The sequence below is a fragment of the Solea senegalensis genome, unplaced genomic scaffold (genome assembly GCF_019176455.1).
Source record: "Solea senegalensis isolate Sse05_10M unplaced genomic scaffold, IFAPA_SoseM_1 scf7180000014938, whole genome shotgun sequence".
Taxonomy (NCBI): domain Eukaryota; kingdom Metazoa; phylum Chordata; class Actinopteri; order Pleuronectiformes; family Soleidae; genus Solea; species Solea senegalensis.
In genome coordinates this window covers 55,278-74,844 of record NW_025321175.1, presented here as the reverse complement: position 1 = coordinate 74,844, position 19,567 = coordinate 55,278, and the positions used below count along the sequence as shown (strand labels likewise).

Sequence of the window (19,567 nt, the reverse complement as noted above, 5' to 3'; positions counted from 1 at the left end):
TGATCTGAAAGAGATGTAATCAGACCACAGGGAAACACTGGACTATAGAAAATAAAGAAATAATGTCCACAAAGGCACTTACTGTAGGAAACGACCCTAAACATAACACTTGATGATTTGAAGACATGTTAAATGTTCCTATGTTGTCCTAAATGTTGAGTCCCTATGTTGTACAGTAACAATAGTGATCGACACAGCGTCACAGAGGATATGCTGCTTTTACGATGATATGTTTATATGAGTGGAAGCAGTCACATTCCAAATGAAAGCTCCCTCTGTCAACACATACTGAGAAAAAAAGAAAAAAAATAGCCAAAAAACCTACATTAGGTTAAGCATCTCCATCTCATGGTCAGTTGTAGAATAGCAGAATAAACTTCAGAGGGATTTTTTATGCAGCTACTGATACTATTATTTAAAATGTTACATCCTCGTCTTAAACGGTCCAAATAGATCCAAAGTTTCTTCGATTTGTATCGTCCCCCGTCCATGTATTAGATGTTGAGTCTTGTCATTTGATTTTAGCGAGATAAGTCAGTCATTTTTGGGTTTTCTTCACAGGTCCAGTGGTGTGTATAGAGGTCAGAGGTCAGTCACAGTGTTTGTCCTGTGTCTGTAGCAGCAGACGGGTTTGTTTTAATCACCATTAATAAACAACAAAACATTGCAGAGCGAAACACATCATTTGAGATCAAATACCATGATATGTATGAGATTTGTAATTATAATCTGGTTCAATTATATTAATATAAAAATGAAAAAAATCCCACGCTGGGATGATCACTGACTTCTGGGCAAATGTCAGTAAATTCATCCTCATATACATAAACATTTATTTGGTTTCTTTTCAGTATAAAATCAAATGAGGCTCTGTGGTTTCAGGCAAACACATGTGGCACATATGACTTTGACGCAAAGTAATGACTTTATCCTTTGGGACATCCACTGAGGCTCACGGCATCAGTCAATGTGGATTCTGTCTCAAAAACAACAGGCCGTCCGTTGATCTTCACTTTTCGTAAGCAGCCCACAAATGGTGAGGACACAGGGACTTGGCTGTAATTTCTGGTCCCTAGATGAGGAAAATTGAAAATTAGATTGATTTGATAAGTTAAATTTCATGGCTATTGAATCATATCAACAATAGGACCTTATTGTGATCTTCTTGTTGCAAAGGCAAGAGTGCTGACTTGAGCCTCTTTCACTCTGATATGAGTGGGTATTTTTTTAAACCCAGGTGAAGCTGCCAAACAAAGGGTATTAAAAGCATTCCCACTGCCTGTGGTGTTTCTTTTCACCCCTGTCATTGACTGTTATTCATGATCGCATAACCTTTAAGTTCGAAACAGCCCAAGGTTGACCATTTTCTGTTTGCACTGAAGGTCTTGGATTTATTTCCTGTTGACATTGTTCAGCCATGAAATATTAAAGTCTTTTAAACTTGTCAGAAATTCAGGGAAACAGTTTTACCTCCGATGTGGAGATACTTCAGTGTTGTCGCATGTGACAGGGCTGTGACTGGGAAGGCTTTCTCCTCAGACGTGGCGTCCGCGGCTATTTTGAAAACGTCATTCTGTTTGGACACTGAGGGACAATAGCACGAGAGTTGAAAATTCACAGCCTTTCACTAATATGGGGACATTTGTGTGGAGGTGTGAACATGTGCAATCGTACCTGTAACCGTGTGAAACCTTCCATTGCAGAGACTTTTACGAGGAGTCACAGAGACACTGACAGCAGTGTTACCAATATTCACTTCAACACCCACCTGTGAAGAGATTTCAGCCCGTCAATTAGATATTTAATACAATTGTTTTAATTGCTGCATGGTCAGCTGTCATTGCTTTAACCTTGTTTTCCATTAGGTAAACACTGAGGCTGGCGTTGTCACTTCGAGCGAGAAAGAGAAGACCTGTCAGGTATCGAGGGCGCAGCTCGAAGGACAAGACAAAGTGGGAGCTGACGGTGAGGTAATTATCTAGAGCCAAGAGTTCTTTATTAGATTTGAGCTTTCACATGTCATACGGCAAGATTAGTAAAATACAACATCAAACCTAAGATGATGTGACCACCACCAAAGTACGTTCCCATCTCCGTGAACCCATCAGGGCAGGGTAATGTTCTGTAGCTTGTTTCTGGTTCCCCAACAGCAACATTATTCATTCTGAAATCCCGTATGCAGCCGGTAATGCTGTTCATGGGAATGTTGTACCCCTGTGAGTGAACGAGGAAAGAGGAAAGATTCTTATTTGTAAATAATGTTGGGGGAAAAAAAAGCCTGTCAGACAACGACTGAGGTTTGATACGGACTTTTATAGTTCTACTTTTCAGATCACTCCCCAGATAAACAGTGTTGGACAGGTCCAAAGACGAGCCCTCATCGTTTGGTAGGTGACCGTCGGTCACTCGAACTCCATCAACCAACAGATGGAAAGTGTGTTTCTCCACACTGAGCTCAACCTACAAACACAGAAACAAAGTGTCACACAGCCAGGTATGATGCCTCACACAGACAGTCAGCATAAAGTCACCAAGTCACTGTAATCTAATTCACATTTTGTAAGAAACCCACTGTATATTCTGGACCAAATGTCTGCATAGGTGCAAACAACATAACTATAACTACTACACTTGATACAGGGTGTGTTAGATGTACAGTGCACAAGTGATCAAACGCTGACCATAGATAATGGGTCAAGGCGTCTCCCATCAATTTCTGCCCGACATTATCGCGTTTTAACTGCGTGCGATACTTTTGTCTTTGAGAGAGGAAATGAGGGGCTGAGTTTGGGTTTCCTTCCCCAGTCCAAAAAACATGCAGAGGTTACTATGACGATCTAAAATGACCGTAGTTGTGAATGTGAGAGTGAATAGTTGTTTGCGATGGACTGGCGACCCTAACCTTAACCCTGTCCACGGCGTACCCCACCTTTCACCCTATGTCACCTATGTGGACTGGCTCCATCTTCCTGTGATCCTCACGAGGAGGATAAAGCAGTAGACAGTGAATGAATGAGTGAGGAAATGAGGATGACAAGACGTTTACCTCAAATTGTGTGACTTACATCCCTGACAATGTGTCAAAAATACTAATATGGTAACATAATATGTTTTCACAAAGATGTGCAATGATTGACAGTGTCCGCCTCTGAAGGCTGACTACTCTGTCACATTTGAGCAACAGAATTCGTCTCATGCTAAAAGTCAATTACTCTGTGCCAGTTCCCGTCGTTGCTGTTTTGCTTGTGTTGGATGAGTCTGTTTTGCCCCAGTGACATCTTGATCTTTCCATTAGCCACGTACAGAGCCAGCAGTGGCACAGCTCCTCTCCCTGCCACATGGAGGATCAGCCCTTTGGATGATTTGGTCTTGACATCAACAGATAAGTGAGGCCTGGGGCATGAAAAGAGCAGCAGAGTCCCTTTTAATCTTTATACTAATAAATAGACGAGCAATTTTACTCGACACTTAACCACCATTACCTGTAATTAAGATCCTCTTGTGGCAGCGAGTAACTGAGCCAGCTGTGTTCATCGTAGAGCTGGTGTTCACCGCGGTGGGACTGTTGGTGTTTACACTGGCTGCCTGTGGGGCCCTGGACCTGTAGAGAAATGACCTGCATCATTTTCTACTACTGAAAGCAGTGGCACTATTGTGGTGTAGCATTATAGAAAGAGTGCCCTGTTGTGCTCACATGTTTGTTGTTGTGGTGCTTCTTTGGCTCCGTGTGGAGACTGCACTGGCCAACAAGCATGTCTCCCATTTGAGGAAGAGAGCTTAGATCAGCAGGTATGAAGTTCTGCTCAAGCCTGTGTCAGAGAAAACATCACTTCATGTCAACACAACGGCCAAAACTGACACTTAACTCAAACATACATATACAGTATGTACACCATGCCATAACATAAACAGACCTTCTTATATAAAGGTTAGAGATGCAGCATTTGAATTTCTCCTCTTGTGATTTCTGATCCACTGCTCGGAAATGGTGTAACGGTGCCTGAGCTGCTTTTATATTATCAACACTGAGCTCCAACCTGAGGAAAACAACAGCAACTTCAGCAGTGTGCTTCTCTAAAGTTAAGTGCTGACACAAAGAGGACACATGTTACCCTTTTGGCGTCTTCACTGCAGACAGATAGTGCCATTTTCCATCACTGTATCTCTCATCAGACTTCAAGCTGTAATTGTTGCTGTTAAATACCACATAACCATCACTCAGGGACAAGTGAAGGCCATAGGCAGAGGAACCCTGTAGGAGATGAGAGAAAACTAATGGATTCTTCCTGATCTGTTGATTGTCACTTAAAGATGGATACGCGGTTGCCAGACGTTACCTGAGATCTGCTCCTGACAAGAGTTCCATCTCTGTCTGTGGTCCTGAAACCCAGAGAGACTGTGACCGGCCGCTCGTCCCAGACAAACAGGGAATCAAGAGGCAGAGCTGAGTACAATGTAGCTGTACGGACACCCTACACAAGCAGAAACACACATGTTTAGTATATCATAGTAGTATGGTGTATAGTATAGTATAGCGTATAGTCACAGTAGTACTATGTACAGTTTATTTACAGATTTTCCCCAAAAATAACACATCTCTGTAAATGTACTTTACCAATTCAAAGTAATTGTCAAGAGTTTTCTTATTGTTTTAATATTACATTTTAATATGTTTACTAGTTTATTAACTCTCTTGTCATCTCACATCCTGTCTTGACTCTCGGCATGGTAATCACCTCAGCTGGCTTCACTGATGTCTTTCACACTGGCAGCTCATTCTCCTTAGCAGCATATATATATATATATATATATATATATATATATATATATATATATATATATATATACACACACAGCTGTGCTCCTCCACCGTTCTCTGCAGACTTTGCAGTGTTTCTAGTTTTCTGCTTGTTACCTGTTTTTGAGACTTGACCTGTTTTTTGGACCTCGATTTGTGCTCGCCCTTCTTTTTTTTTTACCAAATCACAATGGTTTGCCATCTTTGAAAAATGATCCCCCAAAAAGTTTGGGAAGCACTGGTACATAGTATAGTATAGCCTTCCAACTAAATCTGGAGTGTGATAAGACGTTCTGACCAGTCTAATCCCAAGGTAGTTCACAGAGTGATGGGACTTTGTTCAATCACAGGACACTTTAGAGAGAAAAGTGGGTACTTATATTGTCATGTTGTCATTCTCACCACAGTAGCACTAAAACCCTCCATTAGTCAGACAAACACATTAAAGCGTGAGTCATTATCAGAGATGGAGAGATTATCTCAGGTCATCTGTCGTGTATGAAACGAGTGAGTCTGTCAATGCTTATCTGATTAGAGCAGCTCAGCACAGAGAGAGACATGATTCAACAAAAGTTAGTATTTCAATAAACTGTGGATTAAACTCCATAATTCAACTGTTATTTCCAGTGATCCTGCCTACTGCAGCTTTAAGGCAGCCATGACTCATTGTCATCGTTTTCAGCAGTTTACCAGTAGTGAATGTGGACATCCATCAGCGACGCCCAACGTCCTGTTGTACTCGATGATCTCAGCGTCTGCCGTCACGTGATCGACACATCCTCTCAGTGGTGGAGCTGTGATGTTGTGCCTGATTGTCAAACACATGATAGGACAGAAGTTTAAAAAATGCTTATCAGACGAGCTAAACCATGTGTCTGTTTTGTTACCTCAGCCTCAGATGTGCAGGCAAACCCCCGACATAATAACTCGTGTAGTTTGCGTGAATGTGCTCTGTGGAAATGCTTTGTTGTCCATAATGAACAGTGAATTGTTCTGCGACGGTGATTATAAAAGCTTTGTCCTACGACAGAAACAGAAAGAAAAAAATCACATGCGTTCACAAAGTGTGTTATTTTTCATTCCACTGACTAATTATAGATCCTCTTACAAATAGAGTAATCTTTTCAGCACTCTGAGCTCTGCGCTCGCGACCTGCTTGTCGAGCCTGAAGCACCAGGAAGCCTCGCTCCACAAACGCACAAAGAAACGACGCCTGTAAAAAAAATAAAAAATAAACACAACATTTATGATCCATCCTTTCCCAGAGCATACAATTCTGAACATCTGTTCAAGAAGTCAAACATCATACTTCATTTCCAATGTAGAATAACAAAGCCTCTGCCTCTCTGCTGTTGGTGTGAAATTTGAATAATCTTCTCCTTTTCTTCTCTGGCTCTTTTACGAATGCCATGCGGTAACCTGTCCCATCATAGTAATCTGACACCTCTGTTTTGGGAATCCTAAATTAAAAAATAAAATGTCAAAGAAGCATATGTTGATGTATATGTGTAACTCCAACCTCTGTAACCATAACAAAACTTACTTGATATAAGGCTGCTTTTCATTCATATTGGCAGCATGTTTGTAGTTGAACAAAGACACGGGTTTATCGTTGATGTACGACAGTTTCATTGCTCCTCTGAAACTGGAGTAACGCAGCTCCAGTGGAGGCTGGAATGAAAATACACAAACCATGTTGTGAACTACAACGTTTTCTTTATTTATTTATTTTTATTTGATCCTTTATGTAGCCAGGACGGTCCCTCTGAGATACAATATCTCTTCTTCCAGGGAGTCCTGGTCAAGATGGCAGCATCGATAGTGCAAATAGTTACGGAGACGAAACAATTTAAGATATAAAATGCACGACTAATTGTAATAAAATAAAGTAGAGGTAAAAAAAAGAGAGAGACATAATCAAGTAAAGTACAGAAGTATAAAGGCCACAGCAACAAGATCCTTAATCCAAACATTAATCTGAGACATTAAGACATTAAAATGATATTAAATTAAATTATTTTGACATACTACATACTGTGTGTACTCTAATATAGCAAAAGAATTAGATTTCGTATTTTATATCTCAACTTTAGAGTTAGTTCTGTGTTCTGTATTAACCAAAGTACTCACCCTAAATGTGAATTTTAAAACTAAATACTGCATCACACAGATTTTTAATTTGCAAAGACAGAATTCTGAGCAGGAAAATCAATATTTTAGTATATGGATTGTATGTGCAGATTATTTTTCTTGGAAACTGTGTTTCACATCATTTGTAGAGTATGTATATACTTGTTTACTGTGTTGGGATTTTTGGGGGTCTGACATTTTTTATTATATTATAGTAGACAATACGACACACTTGTCTGATGATCTGGTCCAGTGTGAAAAAAAGCTGCAATAGTAACTGGGCTTAGTTACCGTAAAGTCGTCAGGATGACCACCCACGTAGAAAACAACACTGTCTGGATCCAGGTGGAGGACGCTCGTCACTGTGTTTGACAGGTGGCGTATGGGAGCGAGTCTGACGGGTTGTTGTGATGTGAAGTTGCGTATGATGATCACTTCAGCATCTCGGTAAACTCTGTGCGGTTGGTTGACACGAAGATACGAAGGTAAATTATAAGTATGTTTTGTTTGGCATCATAATAGTATTACATTAGTACCTGTGAAAAACAATCCTGTCAAAGTATGATGAATTTAAATTGGTGCTTCTTGTTATTGGACTGGTTTCCACCTCATGGACGACGTCTCCCAACTTGAAAACACAAATCAACACATTGTCCCTGATTGCCATCCCAATGTAGTCTCCAGAGACCTGTGAATTACAGATAAGAGCCACAGAAACATAATTATACCGACAGTTTGAAGCTCCTCTAAGACATTTTAAATATAAACAAATGTCTCAGTAATGCACCTAGAATAAACCACGAGTTACACACTGTAGCTTTAAATATTCTGACCGCTGTCATTGCTCTAGAACAGGCGGTCTCAGACTAAAATGACCTTTAAAAAAATGCATTTATGATGCAAAAAGACTTAAAATAAATAAAATAAATAACAAATAACAACAAATATATTGATTGGGGGGCTGTTGGGGACTGCATGGGTCTTTAATTCTCAGGGGTTTTCAAGAAAATCTAGAAGAAAGTTTTATTTTCCTGCAACACTTTATCACATCAGTGTTGTGAGGCCGAGCTCTTTGTGTATGAGGGGGAGGAACACTCACATCCTTGTTGCCCAGGTAGAAAACAAAGAGGTTGGCATCTCTTTGATCGCCCTGCCGTTGCCTTCGCCTGCGGTCGGCCTTTGGGGGGTTGTTTTGATGGCGGTTTAGAAGCAAATCGACAGATGTAAACGGTTTTATGTCCTCGAGGATTCTCGGAGGAGGAAGCTCGACGTGACTTTTCCCATTGAACGTCATGGCAATGGAAAGCTGAAACAAAAAAAATATTACTACTGTGTTAACCAGGTTGGAATAAGAACCAATAACTCAAAAGACACCAAGAACTCAGTTGATTGTTCCCCTTCACTTTATCACTGTAATTATAGATAATTGATTGATTGTCAATGAAAAAAATGTTGATTATAATCATTTTAGATGAAAGCTGACAGGTGAGAACCAACTCATCAAAGGAACTAGGCTCTACTTTACCCTGTTGACAAAGGTTCTTGTCTCATCTACCACATCCTTGATTCTTCTGATGCTTTCTGTCATGTTGGCACTCGGCGCCACTTTCCCTTTGAGAGTCTCAACTTGTCTGAGGCGGTTTGTCAACACAGGAAGAGCTGTCTCTAAGTTTGTCACTGAAAAAGACAGAAAGTAAACCAAACTCATGTTTTAAGTCGCTTAAAAGTAATGTATTAAGAATATATAATTATTACCATTGAATACTTACATGCCTGCTCTGCATTAGTCAACACATTGTCCATATTCACAGTGGTTAAAGTGAGTCTTTCCATTTCTTGGCTGATATTCCTCACTCTCTGTGTAAGTGCTCTGACTGTGGACTTAGACACAGAAGCAGCCATTTTCGCTGACTCTATCAGGACCTTGTTGTCATCTGTAAATCAAAAAGACAAAGACGATCAGCCATGATGCCACCTCATATCTCCTGAGGTGTAATCCACAAACCTCCTCTCAGCGCTCTGAGGTCACTGCCGACGGCTGAGATGCTCATTTTCAGCGCCTCTCTTTTATCCTTTTCCCTTGTCACATGGTGTTTGCTGGTGGTCAGTGTATATGAAAGTCCTGTTCAGAAGGAAATCACATTTCATTTTTGTGCATTGAAAATTGTACATATTGCAATTGATGTGTGTGTGTTTTTTTTTACTCACTGTCAAAATAACTCTGAGTGTCGCTGGCTTGTGTTTGTAAATCAGTTATGCTTTCTTTGAGTCCTTTACTTCTTTTCACCAGATCCTAATAATTCACAGTGAGAGAATCATATCAATAGATTTTCATCAACACTTTCAATGAGTAAACTTATAAATGCTCATCAAATCACCTGGTTTGCCATTATGGCTCGATCAGCTGCCTCTTTGGACTGATTTGCAGCCACTTCTGCCTTTTCTATGGCATTTATGACGCTGTTGTAACCCCCTTTACGCAGCACACTTAGTAATTGATTACTGTCCAAGGAGTTACTAAACACTCTGCAATAAAACACACAAAGTCAACATAAACATAGTTCTCCTTGGTGTTAATCTATTTCTTACACCTTTATTTTCCAAACGTACTGCTGATATTCAGCTGCAGCTCTGTGAAGCTGCTCCGTCTGCTCCTCAGCTCTGTTTACAACATCCCACTTTTTCTTCATTTGGAAAGATTTATTCAGTCTCACGGAGAGTTCCCTTCCAGCGCCATCCAGTTGAGCCGCATGATTCTCAGACTCCTGCAGTGTACACGCAGCAAACTTTATCCTGTGCAATCAAAAAGTCAGTCTGCAAGCTCACTCATCTTCCACCGCTGTATCCTCCACGTGTCAATCTCAGCTGACACGAGGTGAAAGGTTACACCCTGGACATCACAGGGCCACATAGAGACAAACAACCATCCACTCTCACACTCACACCATGTGTGAAACCATGGTGGTAAAACACGGCAACTTACTTGTTGACGGTCCTTCAGCATTAAGACGATGTCAGTAACGTTGTGTAGCAGATCTTTAGTCATTTCAGTCACAGGGAGGAGAGTGCTCAGTTTATTCTTCATCTAAAGACGGTGAAGTTGTCAGTATGACACTACTATATGTTATTTTCTAAATGTGAAATGTGTGTGTTTCAGCTCACCCACAGATGTTGAAGGGCAGCACGACTCTTCAGGTTTAGGGCCTGAGTTGCGTTGAATTTCTCCTCTGCCTCTGACAGCAGCTTGGCCAGTTTCCTCAGAGAGTCTGAAGCTTGGATGAGCACTGAGGAGATTGTGTGGTGTGATTATCTGTTCTGATAAAACCTCTTGTTAAATGATAACGCACGGCTTCTCAAACTCATCAGGCTTGAGGCCCTTAAAGATTCACTCAGCAGAATGTAGCCCAACGATGAATGTAGCCCCCGTTACAAATGAACAATCACCATAAATAATTGTGATGTCAATACTGAACAAAATAACAGTGATTCGGCCATAAATGAGTATGTATGCATATGGAAATAAACACATTTGTCTTCAAATATTATAATTTAATGTCTTTCAATTCCATTTTTTCTCAGAACAAAAAATAATCCATGATTTATTCTCAAAGCCCACTTGCTTTAATATTTCCTTATTTTTCCTTCCCTTATAAAGGAAGTGTGTAGAGGAATTCCTGTACTTTACACAGTCGTTAATTCATTGCGTAAAGCGAAAGCTGTTTAAATGCAGTCGTAAATGTTTCTGAAACAAGTGGAGCTTTTATCACACATGATTGCACCAGACAGAACACAAGATCTACACCAAAAACAAACCAATACATAAATTAAAAACCCCTCACATGTGTGTGCCTCCTCCTGCTCGCTGCCAGCGCGGCCTCTCTGAGCAGCACAGCTTCTCCCTCTCATTTCCTGCACGAAACGCTGAGCTTCCTCCACCATCCTGACTCTGTCATTCTCTGACAGAGTAATGGATCCTCCGGGTTTTACCTCAGATAAACGTTTTATCAAATCTGACAAAACACAATAACAGAGATAGCATTGTTGATGATGCATCGAGGTGCTGCGGCTCGCCGAGGCTCGACATAACCAATATTTCACTTTTCTCACCAAGTCTTGGACACAATAAATCTGATCCCCCTGAATATCATTTCTGGAATAATTTAACAGTATCACATAATAAATCTCTTAATTATGATTGTACAATGCCACCACAATATAAGTACAAACCCTGTGTTGCTGTGAAGAGAGATTCAGCTTTAGGAAGCAGTTCATCAGCCTTCAACTTTGTTCCATTTACATTCTGCAAAACCTTGTCCAGATCTGACTCAAACTGAAGAGTCTGGAAAGTTGATATGAAATGAAATAATGTCAAAAACCTCTCATACACAACTTACTTTTATCTGCTTACTCAGAGCCTGACACTTAATAATCTGTGAGTTGCATGGTTTAGCAACATAAATCAACTAATGAAAGCACTTTTTTTTTGTCTTCATGTTAAACAGTACATTTACATTTCAAACAATTTCTCAAAAAAAGGTACCTTGTGAAAAAGTTGACTCAAGTTGTTCCTGACAATGTTTACGTCTGCTTCCTGCTGTTTAGACTTTGGCTCCAGTTGTCTCACAGCAGAGCTATAGCTCGCTGACAAAATCTGGAAAACAGTGGCGGGTTTGTTTCTTTTTCGTTTGTTTGTTTGTTTGTTTGTCTCTAAAGACAGGTAGAGTAACAACTGCATGAACCAGTACCTTTATATCAGCGATGTTAGCTTCCAGGTTGGTCAAATTTGAGTGTGAACCAGAGACAAGACTGATGTTCTGCAGCTGCTGCTCCAACCAAGTCAGACTATCATCCGTTTTCTCCAAATCAATTAGTAAAGTATAGGTGCAACTGTCACAGCCTGTCAGTAAAAACAGGAAGACATCTTATTCATTTCATTTTGCATCATTACTTTGAAATTCAGTGTGATCTCGTCATGAATATCTTAATTGTGATATCATGATGGAAAATTGTGTATTTTCTTCTCAAGAAAGGCCCCTTCTTGACCAGGCTCAACGCCCATTGGCCCCCCAGGTCATTTACGTTTGACACCCCTGTCTTAGCCAATAACCGAGATTTTGACCATTAATTACCATTACCATTAATCAGACTTGTGAATCCACCAAACATATTGAAAAGCAATGTTAAATCACTTACCCCAATAAAAATATAGTATCTACAGTTGTATATGTTTGAAAATAAATCACTGGATCGGAGATCGCACAGATGAAATTGTCGGACTAATATCGGCATCAGTAGATACTCGATTCTGTGATGTTGGTATCGGAAACAAACAAGTGTTATCGTCCCCTCCCTATTTGAAAATGCATAATAACCTCCAGCTAGAGGATCACAAACATCCAAGTTGCTGTCCCCCCACTTGCAGGGCTTGCAGCTGCCTCCATGCACCAGTGGATTACCAAAGTAACCATGTGCACATCTGAAAAACAACAGAAACAAAACAGGTTTTAAAATTTGTTACGCTCTTATACGCAGACCTGTACGTTAAAATCACTCATGTGTCATTGAACTTCAGGGACATTTCGGTAATGTAATGAAATGTAAATGATATGCGTCACTCAACAGTGTACAAACCTCTCACAGCTGAATCCACTGTAACCGCGTTTACACAAGCATTCAACCACACCTGAGCCAATGTCCAGACAGGCCAAAGCAAAACTGGAAAAACAATACATGAGACATTCATTGTCACCCACAAAGACTATATATGAACTGCTTGAGCTAGGTCAAAGAGACTGACTTGTTCCATGTAAAAGGGCACGGACAGGCCTGGCAGGTCCTGTTGCCGGGGTTTCCATAGTAACCCTCTTTACAGCGTTGGCAGCGATTACCGGTGGTGTTGAATGGACAGTTCTGGAGGTTAGTCAGAGATGAAACATGACGTGAACAATATGTTTTATCTGATTTGGCAATGTGCCTGCGAATGCCACAACCGTCCAGTGTGCTGTGAATGGACAAATGAATGTGTGCCACTGTCTGTGTGTCTTTGTGAGTGAATAACACCAACCACACAGTTCCCTGTTTGCTCATCACACTCATCGGAGAGTCCGTTGCAGCGACATGGCGCACACTGACCCCGGTATGGTCCAGTTCGTTCTCTGTAGAAGCCAGAGCCGCACTTCTGTGTGGACACACAAAGAGCCGAGCTGTGATCGACTGTGGGTCAACTGACATGAGCAAACAGTGCTGCAGCAACCATCTGTTATCACGTTTATCAGGGTGAGGCGGCGAGGGACACGTGTGGTCTTACACTCACTGAGGAGCATGTGTGTTGGAGAAATGGACATATGCAAGGCCATTTTGTGCCCAATTTAATAAAATACACAGGGTGTTATGGTATTTGCTAAAGAATTATTAGGAATTAAATTATCAGATGCACCTGAGCATGCACCATAAATCATCTAGCAGTTAAAACTGTAGAAACCTTTAAACATAAACAAACCTCTGTTACATTCAAACCATTATCAAATTATTTCACAAAATGCTGATTAAGCCTTTTAAGATCTTGTGTTGCTCAGCAACATTCCTGCACTGCACACAGGAAGTGATGTGTCTTGTGTCTTGCGCTGGTAAAGTGCTGCAAACAAGTTGAGCGTATGAGAGTATGAGTGAAGACACAACAAAGCACTCGTGAAAAGTGAATTCTACTGGTCATAAAACAGTAGTTCAGCAGTTCTTGTTCCACTGTCCCCTGTGCTGCTGCTGCTGCTGCTGTAGGACACAGCAGATAAATAATCTTACATTATCTCTGCATACATAAACAACAAAAGCTACTAAAACCTGCTTCGCTGTAGTCGTAGCACCTACTGTTTGGTTGCTGAAGGAAGGTTCACAGTACTTTTTCGTGCTGTGTATCTTCTCATGTGAGTGTCCGTCATGTTGACTCTTTGGATGTTTCTGAGCAGAGGAACCAACCAGAGCAATGCAAAGCAAAACGAGCCATACTCCACTTGGCCAAGATGTTTTCCTGTGCATTCTTAGCTTTTCAGTTTACCATGAGAGTCTAAAAGCAGAAAAAAAAAGAAAAAACCTCTGTGTCTCTCAGAGCTCCTCCTCCTCCTCTCCAGGTAAACCACAAAGCGGGTGACCCTTGGAGCTTTTTTATGTGAGATGCATGAAGAGTTGGACTGTGAGAAACAATGTGTGAGTATGTAGGAGTTCGCCATGATTGGTTCAAAGTTCAGTGAGGTGTGGTTGTACTTGTAGAAATGATGGTCTGTAAGAAGCAGCAGAGCTTAATAAAGTGAGAGAAGTGTATGTGGTTGTAAAAATAAACAATGTGCAGACAATTTGACAGAAGGAAATCCCTTTATTATCAGTCAGTCCATGAAGTTTCATTTCATTTATCACTTTTTTTGCATTGAAAGTAAACATATTGTATTACGTTTGTGTATTGTATTACAAAATGAAGCCTGAAACACATTTAGGCCTCCAGATTTACACCACCACCACCACCACCCTTTATATAAGTCTTAAGATGTAACATGATCTGAACATTTAGCTTATTTTGTTATAATCATTTGCATGAAAAAGTGATACTGGAATCATAAAAAAAGCAAGATTATTTATCTTGTGAAAGCAGCCATTGATAGTTAAAGCATGTTCATAACATGATGAGGCACGAAAAGATTAACCCTCATTGGAAAAGGAAATAAACCTCTATAACTACTGTGAATTTCATTTTTCAGGATTGATGATCATATTAATTTCCATTTTCGAGCTTGGTTTCTAACAGGAACATAATTATGTCTGCGATTAAGTTGAGTCAGTTACTCTCGTCTTACAGCCTTTCCAACATAAAACTCTCAGTTCAACACTGTCAAGATGCTTAATTATAAAGGTTTTACTGTTGAGACAAAAAGGGTAATCGTTTACCAGAATTAAACTCAATATAAATGTGTGGATTATGTAATATCCATGTCTATTATGTAAATCTCCCACAATTCCAGTGGAATTCATTTCACTGCCAACTAATTTTCATTCTGATAGGATTAGAGCCTCTGCGGTAAATGCCCTAAATTTAAATTGTTTATTGTAATGTATGCATCTATCTAACAATAAATTGGCCACAATACTGGATGAGAGGGGAAAATACATGACTTCAGTCCACAGCTGGTGAGTTTGACTAATCCAAAAAAACATTCCACAGGCTGAATAGTGTGCGTGTGTGTGTTTGTACTACGTCCCTGAGAGAAGCTGTGTTCACTGTACAAAGATGAGCATCTTTCCACAAAACACCTTCACTGTCAGAAAGCTTTTGTTTGTAAAGAATATGGACGACTTTAGAGCGATATAAGTAATGAATAGTGTTTTGGGTTTTTTTTGGAGCATCACTGACAGACCACAGAGGATCAGCATTAAAGTTTGACTCATAGGATTGGATACAACGCATAGCTTGCAATGCCACAAGTGTTTCTGCCGTCCCGGATCAGCCTCATGAAGCCGCCTTCACCCCAACTGGATCCCCAGCTATGAGAGAAAAAGGAAAAAAGCATTCATTAAAATGAACATTTGTAATAAAAATGTAATATTTGATGCACAGAGTTGGTCTGACCTGTTTTTTATGATCCAGTAGTCTTGACCTCCTTCAGAGCCGTAACCAACCAGCAATACAGCGTGACTCAGATTGTTGGGATTACACATGGGCTCTTCGTATATTCCTGCAGGTTAAATTCAAACCACTATTAACTAAAATAATATTATCCTGTTTTAGTTGGTTTTTTGTTTGTTTGTTTGTTTACTCTTCGTCAATATGTGGCACTTACACACATCCTGCTGTTACCCACATTTGGTTATTTGGTTTGTGGTCACCTGATGGATTTAAGTCCAATTTTCACTTTAGTTTTAGTGACAGGTTGTTCTCCACCAACAAATAAAGAAAATAGAATAGAAATAGAAAATAGAAAATAGAAATAATTGAAATCAGCTCCAAACAACTGCCTCAGTGTTTCCATCTCTTGTTGCCTGGTGAGTGGTGTCATTCCCATGCTGCACACAGGAAGTGATTTGCTGTATGTCAAGACGGACCGTAGTAAACTGAGATGCTGCAAAAGGATTGGTGTCCATGAAAAGTTTCAGAAGTGAATACTAAATGTGGGCATTCAGCAGTTTGATGGGATAAACAATTATTGCCTTCACACCTGTGTGCTGCCCTCTGTATACACACACACAATCCCTCAGTCAAGTCTGATAGTTTTGCTTGACAGAGCATGTTTTCAGATGAAGGATTAAACAGAGGCAGAATCAAGGGAATCAATGATGAGAATTAACCTGAGCTGTAGAACAGGAAGCTGGAATGATCTGCATCAATGGCCACTGTGATTGGACCAATGGTTGCCACGGCGTCAGCCAGGGCCTGCTCGTCTCCTTTGGGTATGAACCTGTAGTCTTTAATATGAGCCTCTGCAAGTCTGCCGTCATAATAACAGGGCTGAGTATCCTGTACACACAAAACCAGAGTGACTGGGCTGGAAACAGAAGAAAACTGTGAGCGTTTTAGCTGTTCTGATGGAGATGAAGGCAGCGGCCTCACCACTGAAGTGTAAGGGTACGTGCTGGTCGACTGCAGCCCATTGTTCACCACGTAATCGTAGGCGTTCGCCATCCAGGCTCCGCTGCAGCCGTAGGTGCCGTACGGTTTGGAGCAGTCGACCAAGTTCTGCTCACTCAAGGAGACGAGTTGACCTGTCCTTTTGTATATCTGTCCTTCGATGGCTCCTGTGGTGCTGAAGGCCCAGCATGAGCCGCAGTAACCCTGTTTGGATCATTTAAAACATAGATTTTTGTGTGTTTTGAAGTGTGTTCATTTTTAACTCTTAAAGAAAAAGCTAATGTCGCTGTAAGGATGTCTTACCTGGTCTTTCACTTCAGTGACATAACCCAGGTTCCTGTAGTCAACAAACGTAGCATCTAAATTCTTAGCGTTATTACGCAGCCGTTGGGCAGAGGCAGTTGGACCTCGCTTTACAAAGCGGGCGTCCATCATGGCACCTTGCATTACCTGGTATTCTTGTCCTGTCTGTATGGAAAATAAGTTTAATAATGGTTTAAAAACTCATAACTAAAGAGCAAAGCTTTGAGATTATCGATTAAACATATTAATAGTGAACTGGGTGCTAGTCTCAGTTTTAATGTCTGTAGACTGTGGATTTTGTATTATTATTTATTATTGTAAAGAGAATAAGAATAAATGAATAAGTGAATCTATCACACCAGATTTTCAAAATTAAATAATTTTTTGGAGGTTTTTTAATTCTAATTTCAAATATCTCCTTTGATCAAAATTCAAAAGGCCAAATTCAGTAGATGATCTGCATATTTGATTTGGCAGAGATTTTTATGTTGGATGTCCTTCCCGATGCAACCCTCCCATTTATCAGGGTTTGGGACCAGCACAAGGAGCAGACTGAGGTCAATATAGAGTTAGATAGAGATAGATATGTGTTGGGAAATCAGGGTGGGAATGGTTAGTCCTTCTTACCAGGTCTCCATATTTGTTCATGGCCATCGTGAATGACCTCATCCCTGTAAAAAACCTTTGATTATTGTCTTCAATCCTCTGCTTGTTGTCCTCCCAGATGACCCTTCTTTGCATGTCGTCCTGAACAGTATCACACAAAACATGGACATGAGCTCAGTTGACGGAAAAAGGCACACGTGCGTTCACTGTTCCTCAGTGTTGGGCTCACCATGTCGTCATAGCTTATGCCGTGGCTGCTCTTCCAGATCTCCCACTCAGTGAAGACGACCTCGTCTGAGTCTGACGCCACATGCTTAGGACCGCACAGCAGGACAGAGAGCAGCGCTGCCCTCAGCAGGAGGCTGCACTGCTGACCTTCAAGCACAAGAGATGTGTTGTTTTCATGCTTCTGCTTTGTCATGTTTAATGTACTCCATGGAATAACTAATGCTACACTAATTTCAAGATCTGTGCCGCAGGTGCACCCATGATAATTTGCCATGGGAATAACACACAACTCCTTATATGGGCATGAGTGTGTGTGTTTATAGATCACAAATTCAGGCTTTAAAAAATGCTTCTTATGTGTTGTAGATTCCTTCTAAGTATATCGCATTTTTAGTAGTGATTTACAGTAGCAATAATTGTGCAGAAGTGAACTTTGAACTGTGATGTATTTCCAGATTTCACAAATTCAATCCGATTTCAAATGTTTTGAGAACTTTCTGCTCAGGTATGTTTCTAAAGTTGGTGAAAATCAGATATAAGACAATCTATGTTGTACTATCTTATACCCTCTGTATATACTGTATGTTTAAACATAGTCATGGAAAAAAGCAGGCAAAATGCTTTGTGTTCTAAGGGTAAAAAAAGGGACAGTGGCAGTAAAATTTTCATGAAATGATGAAAGAAAAGCTCTAGGGGCTAAGAAATCAGCATTCCCTTGTGAGCATAATACAGAAGATAGTAAATAATACAAACAAACATAAAGCAGAACAAAGTCCGTTATGCAAGTAAACAAGTAAAATAGCACAATCATAAGGCACAACATAAAGGATAAAACAACACCATTACAATTTAAACATATGAAAGTTGTTGTTGTTTTCACTGCACACTGATGGAAATGAATGTGTTGCACAATTCCCATCTTAAGTTTAAACATCACACATCTTCCCCCTGCACGGTCTTCACGCTTTTTATACTGTTAATAAATTTGATCCATGTTTTCAGTAAAATTGCGGCTGCAATATTTAAATCCTCATTTGTGAAGACAGTGCTGCAAACATGTTGCAAAAAAAACATGTTTTAAGAAGTTCTGTCTTATGACAGAACTGACTACACAAATAAAAGTTATACATGATTTTAAATGACAAAAAGTCATAGATTAGACTTTCATTGACGTAATTAGTTCATGTTAAAGCCACAGTCTCAAAGTTTGTGTCAAACCTTAGGACATTTAAGATTCATTTTCAGTTCTTTAAATGAAGAAGTCTTGACCAGCTTACCTGCGTTGACTTGATGCTGTTTTTTCCCCATGTTCGTACAGCAGCAGACTCGCAGCCTACCTTCCTTATAAAGCTTTGCAATAAGTACATGCTTCCACTATACTTTTACAAAATCCCTAAATCAACACTTTGAAACACCTGAGAAGGATATTAGTCAACAAAAATAAGATGCGTCCCCTGCTCCTCCTCGGTAATACCTCATTATCCTTTAGAGAGAGTGAAAGCTGCAATTTGGTAAATCTTTCAAATACTAGTTTATAATTGAACACAACAACTGAAATGGGACTTTCCAAAATCAGTGGTCGAAGAAAGTACACAGATCCATTACAACATCAAAATACCAGTCATTTAATGTTAAAATACTGCATTGCAATTTAAATGTTTGCATTCAAAATCCAAAAGGAGTTAAACCTGAGAAAGGATTATGAAGAAATGTATTGCTTTACTTATTGTTTTATCAATGTAAAGGGTTGAAAATGTTGATTCACACATTTTAATTCATTTAATTCTCTCTCTCTTTTACTATAATTTAACTAATGTCTATATATAAAATTAAGCAAGTGTTCAACGTGTTCCGTTGGTGAGACATTAGTGGGGAAATATTGTTGTGAATGGCAA

The 19,567-nt window shown here is 40.0% G+C and overlaps 2 protein-coding genes across 2 annotated transcripts; both read right to left on the bottom strand.

Moving 5' to 3' along the window:
• Window positions 1-816: 816 nt before the first annotated feature.
• On the bottom strand, window positions 817-13,960 carry lama3 (laminin, alpha 3). The gene is made up of 37 exons (XM_044016989.1): window positions 13,793-13,960; window positions 12,993-13,106; window positions 12,726-12,838; window positions 12,560-12,643; window positions 12,301-12,404; window positions 11,674-11,825; window positions 11,469-11,579; window positions 11,156-11,267; window positions 10,768-10,938; window positions 10,091-10,212; window positions 9,912-10,013; window positions 9,539-9,693; window positions 9,307-9,454; window positions 9,137-9,221; window positions 8,934-9,050; window positions 8,698-8,862; window positions 8,454-8,605; window positions 8,028-8,234; window positions 7,465-7,616; window positions 7,220-7,382; window positions 6,342-6,469; window positions 6,108-6,258; window positions 5,907-6,011; window positions 5,686-5,819; window positions 5,489-5,606; window positions 4,338-4,472; window positions 4,113-4,252; window positions 3,915-4,037; window positions 3,695-3,809; window positions 3,483-3,601; window positions 3,213-3,393; window positions 2,311-2,460; window positions 2,055-2,214; window positions 1,851-1,978; window positions 1,675-1,768; window positions 1,471-1,584; window positions 817-1,072 (listed from the first exon to the last, which is right to left on the bottom strand). Exons 1-37 carry the CDS (start codon window positions 13,958-13,960, stop codon window positions 927-929), a joined length of 4,938 nt encoding a protein of 1,645 aa, XP_043872924.1. The 3' UTR covers window positions 817-926.
• Window positions 13,961-14,785: 825 nt separating this feature from the next.
• cts12 (cathepsin 12) lies at window positions 14,786-18,980 on the bottom strand. Its single transcript, XM_044016991.1, has 8 exons — window positions 18,950-18,980; window positions 17,674-17,819; window positions 17,466-17,585; window positions 16,839-17,003; window positions 16,518-16,739; window positions 16,256-16,424; window positions 15,540-15,645; window positions 14,786-15,454 (listed from the first exon to the last, which is right to left on the bottom strand). Exons 1-8 carry the CDS (start codon window positions 18,978-18,980, stop codon window positions 15,355-15,357), a joined length of 1,059 nt encoding a protein of 352 aa, XP_043872926.1. The 3' UTR covers window positions 14,786-15,354.
• Between the last annotated feature and the right edge of the window lie 587 nt (window positions 18,981-19,567).

Excerpts from the sequence above, each read along its gene's own strand:
- lama3 (XM_044016989.1), bottom strand. The coding sequence starts at position 13,960 with ATGCACAGGAAAACATCTTGGCCAAGTGGAGTATGGCTCGTTTTGCTT. Across the intron at positions 11,826-12,300 it reads TTGTGATCCTCTAGCTGGAG|GCTGTGACAGTTGCACCTAT; the intron begins GTTATTATGCAT and ends TTTTACTGACAG. Across the intron at positions 8,606-8,697 it reads GACTAATGCAGAGCAGGCAT|TGACAAACTTAGAGACAGCT; the intron begins GTAAGTATTCAA and ends TGTCTTTTTCAG.
- cts12 (XM_044016991.1), bottom strand. The coding sequence starts at position 18,980 with ATGGGGAAAAAACAGCATCAAGTCAACGCAG. Across the intron at positions 17,586-17,673 it reads GCATAAGCTATGACGACATG|GACGACATGCAAAGAAGGGT; the intron begins GTGAGCCCAACA and ends GATACTGTTCAG. Across the intron at positions 16,425-16,517 it reads CGTACCCTTACACTTCAGTG|GATACTCAGCCCTGTTATTA; the intron begins GTGAGGCCGCTG and ends TTGTGTGTACAG.